General features: G+C 41.1%; 1 protein-coding gene and 1 long non-coding RNA gene across 3 annotated transcripts; one reads left to right on the forward strand and one right to left on the reverse strand.

Moving 5' to 3' along the window:
* The first annotated feature begins 1,586 nt into the window (after positions 1 to 1,586).
* LOC137791667 (uncharacterized) lies at positions 1,587 to 3,901 on the forward strand. Of its 2 annotated transcripts, none has more exons than XR_011078046.1 (3): positions 1,587 to 1,896; positions 2,543 to 2,745; positions 2,873 to 3,901. It is a non-coding gene; the product is annotated as an uncharacterized lncRNA (long non-coding RNA). The 2 variants fall into 2 exon arrangements; XR_011078045.1 differs by having other exon boundaries at positions 3,049 to 3,901.
* A 389-nt stretch (positions 3,902 to 4,290) lies between these two features.
* Positions 4,291 to 6,987, reverse strand: LOC137791768 (fibrinogen-like protein 1). The gene is made up of 7 exons (XM_068586915.1): positions 6,917 to 6,987; positions 6,690 to 6,764; positions 6,517 to 6,535; positions 6,308 to 6,399; positions 6,049 to 6,166; positions 5,281 to 5,460; positions 4,291 to 4,727 (listed from the first exon to the last, which is right to left on the reverse strand). Exons 2-7 carry the CDS (start codon positions 6,756 to 6,758, stop codon positions 4,429 to 4,431), a joined length of 777 nt encoding a protein of 258 aa, XP_068443016.1. The 5' UTR covers positions 6,759 to 6,764; positions 6,917 to 6,987; the 3' UTR covers positions 4,291 to 4,428.
* Between the last annotated feature and the right edge of the window lie 3,104 nt (positions 6,988 to 10,091).

Here is a 10,091-nt window from a genome sequence, read left to right on the forward strand (position 1 = left end):
ATGTACTGAGAAAGTTACTCGTTTGTCAAAGTTGAAGACGGACAAACAAAAGTAAGTTATTAAAAGACCTTGTGAATAGTTTGTACATTAGAGTCCAGTGAGCCCACAAGATTGAGAAAGAGCTGTGATTAATCTGGACAAGTGAAAACACCTGTGATGTGTCCTCTGATGTCACCTGCTGTGCTCTGCTGCCCCCAGTGGTGATGAAGAAACACTGCAGCGGTTAGTTTGGGTGATTGAATGTTGTGATTGTTTTTGATGGATTCTGGAAGTTGAGAGGAATAAATGTACTCTTTTAAACTTGACAATGCAAACGACACGAGCCAATTCTCTTTTATTCATATTCGAGATGAATAAATAAAACACCTGCTGGTGGAAACCATGCATTACATTCACAAACTTCAGATGTATGCATGTACAGGAACAGCAATGAAGCTGAATATAAACCCATTAAATGAATGGAGATTCTTTATAGATTTTGGGCTGCCTGATAAACAATAAAAAAAAATGTAATAGCATGAAATACTAAAACTATAAATATAAAGTAAGAAATGCCTTTCACATAAGTGCATCATGAAGGGATTGATCATAAGACAATAAAGAACTTCACTACTTAAATTAAGCATTTTTTGTGGAATATCTAAATACAGTGGTGCTTAATTATGTGCATGGATCAAGCTCTAGCTACAATTTGTAACTATTTGTTGTCAGTAGTAATTTATATCAAATAATCCAGTGTTACTGTTTGCTGCTTATTTCTCTAAATAGATATTTGACTTTAAGGTGTTGAATAGGGTTGCAAAATTCCGGGAATATTCAAAGTTGGAAACTTTCCATGGGAATTAACGGGAATAAACGGGAATAAACTGGAAATTTCGGTGTAATTTAACTGTATTTACCTTGTCATAAGCAGACATGCGAGCGAATATTGATAATACAATTTTTAAAAATTACACTTTTGACCTTTTTGACATTTTGTGAGTCGAACTTTATTCTTTCATCGAACAACGAAAACATGAGCGTTGAATAAAAAAAGGTGTATTCCGTATGATCACCACCCCCCAACACAAATTTAGTGTTTTCCCCTGAATCCTTTCAGGTCTAAATGCTTTCTTCCTGGACCTACATGAACTAAACAAAATAACCAACCTCCACCCTTCCTTCTCTTTCCCCACTCCATTCATCCAACATTCATTCATCCATTCGTCCGTCTTATTTCCGAACTGCTCTTAGTCTGGACATTTCTCTTTCAGCAAAGGCCAAAAAAAAAAAAATAGAAACATGTTTAATATATTCTCCAGCTCATGGCGACTTCACAGAGACACGTTTCAAAACGCTATATTTTTAAAGCTATTTGCTTTAATATGTCTGAGGCAGGTGTTCCAGGGAATTGTGGGTAATATTAATGAACAATTAGGTTAGAGCTTTGTAAATATGAATGTATGAAGAATTATCATAACATATTCATAAACAAGTAACTTGCATCAGTAATGTACAGAGATTCATGAGATGGGCCACACACTAAATCACACAGTGCGAGAAATATCCAGCAGGGGGCAGTAACAAAAACAAACATGGCACCTGCCGTAAAATAAAAAATGGAGAAGAAGAGGCCTCTGACAACAAATCAACTCCCCCATGCAGTGTTAACTAATGCAACTGGCAGTTTATAATATCATACGTTTAATCTGTGTGTATATCTTATTTAGAGGAGACGTTGTGTTAGTCTAACTACCTCAGTCCCGTCTTTGTCATTTAGTTACAACCAATTACTAGCCAGCTGTGGCTGGTAGCTAGCTAGCTGGAGCCCAGCAGCTAACCTCGGCTAGCGTCCCTAAACATTTCAACACCGGTGCGAGAAGATGGACTCAAGTGTCTTCACGGCCGTTTCCAAAGGTTTGTTCACTGGAAAACTGAGAACGACTAAAAGCAAACCTGTCGGAAAAGTTGTAGTTGGCGATAGTTAAGCGAACGTTGACTTGTATCAGTGCTTTAACTCGAGCCAGGTTAGCTCAGTAGTTAACCATTAACTTCACGTTAGCAACGTTACCATGTCGCGTTTCTTCAGGCATCGCAGATCATTTTGCGTGCATGTGGTCACGCGCGTGACCCTCGTGAAGTGAACAGAGTGTTTGAACCTGGCAGATGGCTGACTGTGTGTGAGCAACATTGTGGTCATTGAACGTGCACTGAGTGATTCTAGTGGGGTTGCGTTCAAACCACCTCGCTGGTCCTGTAAGGGTTAGCTAATGGATAGCAGCGTCTACTTGGGGCAGCAAAGCTATTTGCTGTCCTCCCATTCGTGGTGAGTTTAAGTTGTGAATAAATACATCACTTTATTGTGTAATTACAAACTAATTATTTTGGCCAAAAGAATCCCAGAATAACTGTAAATATCAGCCTCAGTCTGACTCCATCGTCGTACAGTCTGATCATTAATTTGACAAATGTGATTTTGCCTTTTGTTGGCAGATAACATATCAGATGGTTGACAGAAAGGTCAGCTGCGTTCACTGCGTCTGACTCCTTTTCTATTCTTCAGGTGAGGCCTTACCTCTGGCGTCGCTGCGCCTCCTGGTTCCTCCTTTCCAGCTCATGGCAGCCTCCATGTGGCAGGTTCTGAGGAAACGAGACGTCTTGAACTACTGGAAAGTGGCCGAGTTTGTCTCTTTGGTGATGGACGTGGTCCCAGAGCTGCTAATGTACAAGCACAGGGCGCAACTTAATTTAGGATTGAGAGCCAGGGTGGGTACCAGTGGATGACACGAGGCATTTATTGCTTATGTCATATATTTCTTTAGGATGGAGGCAGTTGACTGAATGATAGACAGCAAAATATTAACTGTATCGTGAACACTCTCTCCTTCATCAGTATATTCTTGAGTTGTGCCGAAGTGAACAGCCGGTGGAGCCTGACTTCATCTTGTCCATCTTGAACCAGATTAAACCACAACACCCAATCCTGAATGATATAAGTGTTCCCAATAGAGATGAGTTCATTTCTAACCCTTTTTTTATTTATTTATTTTTTACATTTCTGCTTCTTAGATGGGTATAAGTTACTGTTGCAGAGGCAGGAGGGGCTCAACACTGCTGCCTTCGGGGGCCGTCCTCTGACGATGCAGTCAACAACCCTCACACAACCCTCACGCACTTAGAGGGCAAGGACACCGATGCAAGACTACTCTTGGTAGACTTCACATCAGCATTCAATACAGTCCTACCACACAAACTCTCTGTAAAACTCCTCACTCTCGGTCTGACACCTGCTCTCTGCAACTGGGTGCTGAGCTTTCTCTGAGGCAGACCCCAATCAGTCAGAGTTGGCAACTGCACATCTGACACAAGAACTGTGAGGACAGACTCCACACGGCTGTGTACCGAGTCCCTTGTTGTACACACTCTTCACACACACGACTGTGTGGCCTCCCAGGAAAACACACCAGCATCATCAAGTTTGCGGATAATACAACGATCATTGGAACGATCACTGGTTGGGCTGAGACGGCGTACAGAAGAGAGGTGGAGGAACTTGTGGCCCGGTGTCGGGATAATAATCTCTCCCTGAACACAGACAAGACCAAGGAGATGATTATCGACCCAAAGAGGAAGAGGGTGTAGCACACGCCACTTTACAGAGGTGGAAAGGGTGAAAACATTTAAATTCCTGGGAGGTCTCTCTCAGCAAACATGCAAGGATTCAACTCACGGTCCAACCAAAGAAGCCACTGGTACTGTAACAATTTATTTGTTGGATTGAAATTGTTTGAAGTTTATTTACATTTTTTGTAAACTAACTTAGAACTTTTGCTTTTTGTATTTTGAAGGTTTTTAACCTGCTGGACCAACCAGTCAACAACTAACAGATAAGGGAAAAATAAATATTGAGCTGTGTTGGAAAGAGTTGTCCCGTGTGTCCTTTGTGGTTCATGAACCAGGCCATTTCAAGTCAGGCAAGAGTTAAACAAAACACCTAGAAACGTGACAATATCCCTTTATTAGTACTGCCTTGGGGAAATGTACAGTATTACAGTAGCAATATATATCAGCAATATACATTGAATCAGGAAAAACTCCCCCAAAAATCTCTGATGGAATTATATACACACATAAATTAAGATAAAAGAGCTCTGTCCATTCAACTGATATATTCAAAGTATCTCTTCAATAATTGCCGAAAGACATTGAAGTGTTTCATTTGTTTTCTCTAGAGAAGATTGATAAGGTTAATTTTTTATACCAATGTTTTGTCAGGAATAACATTTACAGAAAAAGACGGATCAAGGGTTCTGCACACAAATGTTTATTGAACATGTATGTCTTCATACGCAGGTGTTTTACAATAGAATGAAAGTCCTATTGCTAAACGTACTACCAGCCTGGATGTGCCACTAGAACAGTATGAAGTTAAGTGATGGTTGGCTCCGCTCACACAGACTTGATCATCATCATGGTGGCCTTCATGGAGTACGACCCAGGACCTTTCCAGGTACGCCAGTGGAGGCCAGACGACCAACCGGTGTGGTCACCTTTAGGATGCCAGTCTCCGTTCAGGCTGGCAGAGCCACACTTACTGAACCACCAGCCACCACCTTCTGAAAAGGTACAAGCACGTTGAACAATGTCACCAAAGAGGCATGGGTTGCAGCCGTCGTTGTCGCGGTCGGTGGTGCTGAAGCCAAAGCCGTTCTGGTCGATGCCTGGATAGGAACCACGGATGGCATCACCTGTGGACAAAGATGGAAACCATATAAGCAAGTTCAGGTTTCAGTGGGGGCCTTTTGAAATGCAACGTTTGTGGAACAGTGGCCACTGTGAGCTCATGAGGCAGAAGATGAGTACAGAGGAGACAGTGAAGCTATTCACTAATAGTTAGACTTAAGTTCACCAAAATTAAACGTTAGCCACCATAAGCTACAGGTCATACCAGATGAAGTGAAACCCTCGAGAGTAGATTGCCAACCCATCAAGGATCTTAGAGAGTTTGTGGTCTGATAAAAGCAATATGGACTCCAGTTGATATAGTTTCCAAGATAACAACATTTAAAAGGTAACTCCCTCATTTCTCTGGACTCACAGACTACACAAGTAATGTGATGACGTTAGACATTTCTAAATTGGACAGCTTTCATTTACGTCAATCAAAATATGAAGGGTTGAAATGATCTTGGTAAAAAAAAAATAGTCCAAACAGCATGAATGGGAGTGAAGTAAGTAGGAAGAAAATTAGTGTACCATTAAAAAGCAGAGAGAGAAAAGGTGGCTGAAAGCAGTTAGTACCTGCATCTCCATTGTAGTTGCCGACATGCAGTTTGAAAGCTGCTTCTTCATTGTCCAACCGGAAGTTGCTGTACTCTGCAAAAGCGTTGACATCGTCGTGGTCCCACAGGTCGACCCTCAGGGTCCAGGTCTTGGTCTTGGTCAGAGAGGAAACGTTCATCAGACCCAGCCAGTGGTCCTCTAGAGAATCAGCAGAGCACAAGGAGACCATTCAGTTTTTTCCTGATACAACATTGCTTTGAGTTGTCACTGCTGCAGGATGCAGGGGTTTGAACGTTTAGGATTGCAATTTCTGAAGTTCACACAATGCTTTTACTCTAGAAGTAGAAGTACCACAGCCTGATTTGCATACACGTCTGTGTGATATAAAATGTGCATATTGTGTTTACATTGTAATCTGATCTCTTCACATGAAAACATGTGGTAAAAGTGTCTGTTTCCGGCCAATTTCAATAAGGTTGACATTTAGGTTTCACCTTTCAACGGTTCATGAAATTCCAAATGTGAATGTGATCATGAATGGTTGTCTGTCTCTATGTCTGCTGTGCGATGGACTGGTGACTTGCAGGGTGAACCCTGCCTTCGCCCATTGAAAGCTGGGATCGGCTCCAGCGCCCCGCCACAACAGTAAGGCGGTTCAGATAATGGATGGATGGATGAATTCCAAGTGCTGTCTGTTCATAAGTAAGGCGTGTCACAGTTAATCACATGTTTGATTCATCCTCACATCCCTGATGAGACGCAACCGGTTGTATATTCTTTACTTACCAGAGAAGTCTCCAAAACCATTTTTATATGCTGTCCATTTCCTGTTGAAGGAAACCTTTCCTTCACTGCGCCTCTGAATCACCGTCCAGCCGCCGTCTGACCGCATTTCACAGAACACCTGAGCAGGTAGTCCAGTTAACATGCAGTATGTTAGAAATACTAAATGAAACATGCTAAGGGGGTGGGGCTTAGCGAATGGTCCATTACAGTCAAGCCTTGCTATGAACATTACATCTCAGGATTGGGTCTTTTGTTATACCTTGAACGCGGGCTTGAGTCTAGAAGGCTGGATCCAATAAACCCCACTGGTCGCTTGTGGTGAGAGAGTCTTAATCTGTGTGCAGTCTGTGCCTGAGGTTAGAGCCACAAGAGAAAAACAAGAGGAACATCATGAAATATGAATATACACGACCTTCCAAAATGTGTAAATTGCATGAAATTGTGAGGCGACATTAACATTCACGGTACCTTGATGAGACATACACTCCTGGGGATTCAATATCAGAGAAACAGTTTTATAGACTTAAAAATACAGATTAAGCCAGAGCGTGAGAATTGAGCAGCTTGTCTGAAACATATTAAAGACAAAAGAGAGGAGGAAGACAATGCAGAGAGGAAGAGATATCATGTAGTTGTATTACCTCAGTTTGTCCAGTGCAGCTCAAAAGAAACACCGAGATGAGCACACAATACCCGACCAGAGTCTTCATCTTGACCTGCGTTCAAAAGAGAACCTCTTTTTAAAACATCTTATAAATGATAAAACAACTGTCTGAGCAGTGAGACTTTTCAGCCTTTGTTCACTTTCACGAGACCGACACTGACATTATGAGCTCATAGTAATGTAAGCGTTCTTTCTGGCACTGACCTGTGTGATGGATGATCCACGTCCTGTCGTGCAGACTGAGCAGGAGCAAAGTCTGGACAACAGACGCTCTTCTTACTTCAGGTAAACAGTCTGAGGCGGACTCAAACAAGAAATACCTGCTGTGTTGTTAACTTCTAATACAGTCAACACCCAGTCTTGTCACAACATAATTTGATTAGTCACTGTTTTCCTCGTGTCTTTAAAACCGCACAGGACCAAAAACTGCTCCTAGAATCCATATTGACTTTCGCAATGAATTGCCAGGAATTGCTCCACAAGGTCAAAACGTCAAATAGGAGACGACATCACCGGCTGAATGAATCCACTGAAGAACTCAAGAGTCTGTTGGAGAAAGGAAAGAAAATAGGATAAAATGGTCTCCATGTATTTTGTGAGATTTGGAAAGATGCAATGAAGAATGATCGAAAGCAGTTTTTAAGAGCCATTTTGTTTGTTTTTGTTGCTTGGGGACGTAAGGCCAACTTTAATGGGGACAGGCCATCTGATGCCTGAGAAGATAAGGCTCACAGAATCAGTAACTTCTTTTAAATCACTTTTTAAAAACCCTTTTTATACAATTGCTTTTATGTGATGTTGTTCTTTCATATCCTTTGATGCAGTTATTTTGTTCCTCTCATTTAGTTTTAGTTTTGTTATCCATGCATGTATCGTTAGTGGACTTGACTACCATAACGGTGTTTTTCACAGGTCTCTGTAAATAGTCGATCAGAAAGCTGCAGCTGATACAAAACGCTGCAGCTTAAGTGTTAAGTGACACTTTCAGGAGACTTGTTATTGCAGGTATTAAGTGTTGACTTACCTTTGTCCGGAAAAAACATCTACACTTTGTAAAGAAAAATACAGAATAACAACCATTCCCTAATCATTTACCTCTGGTTTCTACATCTAAAATCATCAAACATCATTGTAAATGAAAATATGTTTTTAAAAAAAAAAGAAGAGATATTTAAAAGAGAAACGTGTACTATGGCAGCCATAAAGGGTTAATCAAAACATTTTTTTTTTTTTTACGGATCATTAAACACAGACAAGCCACATTTGATATGATTTCCCCAAAAGAAACCATATGGGCAGAACATGTGAGGAGCGATGATTCTCCCGTCTACACTGTGTGCGGGGATCGAAGAAGTAACAGAAACATATGAGAAGATATGGTGTGTTACCAAAAAGGACTTGCCCTTAAAGCTGAGGTGAAGTTGGCTTTCTAGATGGAAAAACAACATGTTTCTTCATGCTTCTGGGGACAGTCAATATACTTTGCTTTTCTTGGGTGTATTCATGCAAGGGAAATATAGTAAATGCTTAAAAACTCAACTGCTGCATAGTCTGTCCAAACGTGTAGTTATCCTGCTCCCAGCTGGACGCAGTGCAAATGATAGTGTTTTTGTATTTCTCTTGCCAGCAGACAAAAAGAATATATCTCATTTGTTTAAGCAACAAAGTTATCACTCATGTAAAAATACACATCACTCATGTAAAAATAATTTTCTCCGTTGGCCAATTAACCTGATTTGATTGTTAAGTACAAACAGCTGACAGCCGGCTTGATGGCAGCCAGCTGAATCTGAACCTCAGTCATTTAAAAGTTATATATCTTGTCAATGTATTTGACGTTAGTGAGACTTCCACATTGTAGTAACAAGGTCTGACTGACGATAGAAGTGATGTAGCAGTGGTAGTAACAGACCTAGCAATTGTCAGTGGTGTAGTAGTGGTAGTAAAACTAGCTATAGAATAGGTGTAGTAAAACTAAATGAACCTGTACAGCGCTTTTCTAGTCTTCCAACCACTCAAAGCGCTTTTACACTACATGACATCATTCACCCATTCACACCCTGATGGGAGGAGCCACCATGCAAGGTGCCATCAGTATAGTCAACCATTCATACTCCGTAGGCGCAGCTACCGGAGCAATTTGGGTTAAGTGTCTTGCTCAAGGACACATCGACATGGGCTTGCAGAGCCGGGGATCGAACCACTGATCCTCTGATTGAAAGTCGACCCCGCTCACCACTGAGCCACAGTCGCCCAACTAGCTATAGAATAGGTGTAGTAGTGGTAGTAGAACTAGCTATAGAAAGGGTGTAGTAGTGGTAGTAGAACTAGCTATAGAAAAGGTGTAGTAGTGGTAGTAGAACTAGCTATAGAAAAGGTGTAGTAGTGGTAGTAGAACTAGCTATAGAAAGGGTGTAGTAGTGGTAGCATAACTAGCTATAGAAAGGGTGTAGTAGTGGTAGCATAACTAGCTATAGAAAGGGTGTAGTAGTGGTAGTAGAACTAGCTATAGAATAGGTGTAGTAGTGGTAGCATAACTAGCTATAGAAAAGGTGTAGTAGTGGTAGCATAACTAGCTATAGAAAGGGTGTAGTAGTGGTAGCATAACTAGCTATAGAAAGGGTGTAGTAGTGGTAGCATAACTAGCTATAGAAAGGGTGTAGTAGTGGTAGCATAACTAGCTATAGAAAGGGTGTAGTAGTGGTAGCATAACTAGCTATAGAAAGGGTGTAGTAGTGGTAGTAGAACTAGCTATAGAAAAGGTGTAGTAGTGGTAGCATAACTAGCTATAGAAAGGGTGTAGTAGTGGTAGCATAACTAGCTATAGAAAGGGTGTAGTAGTGGTAGCATAACTAGCTATAGAAAAGGTGTAGTAGTGGTAGCATAACTAGCTATAGAAAGGGTGTAGTAGTGGTAGCATAACTAGCTATAGAAAGGGTGTAGTAGTGGTAGCATAACTAGCTATAGAAAGGGTGTAGTAGTGGTAGCATAACTAGCTATAGAAAGGGTGTAGTAGTGGTAGTAGAACTAGCTATAGAATAGGTGTAGTAGTGGTAGCATAACTAGCTATAGAAAAGGTGTAGTAGTGGTAGCATAACTAGCTATAGAAAGGGTGTAGTAGTGGTAGCATAACTAGCTATAGAAAGGGTGTAGTAGTGGTAGCATAACTAGCTGGTGTAGTAGTGGTAGCATAACTAGCTATAGAAAGGGTGTAGTAGTGGTAGCATAACTAGCTATAGAAAGGGTGTAGTAGTGGTAGCATAACTAGCTATAGAAAGGGTGTAGTAGTGGTAGCATAACTAGCTATAGAAAGGGTGTAGTAGTGGTAGCATAACTAGCTGGTGTAGTAGTGGTAGTAGAACTAGCGTCATCTTACTTG

Source organism: Clinocottus analis, unplaced genomic scaffold (genome assembly GCF_023055335.1).
Source record: "Clinocottus analis isolate CAN_PGR_092001 unplaced genomic scaffold, fCliAna1.0.p SCAF_20, whole genome shotgun sequence".
NCBI classification, from domain to species: domain Eukaryota; kingdom Metazoa; phylum Chordata; class Actinopteri; order Perciformes; family Cottidae; genus Clinocottus; species Clinocottus analis.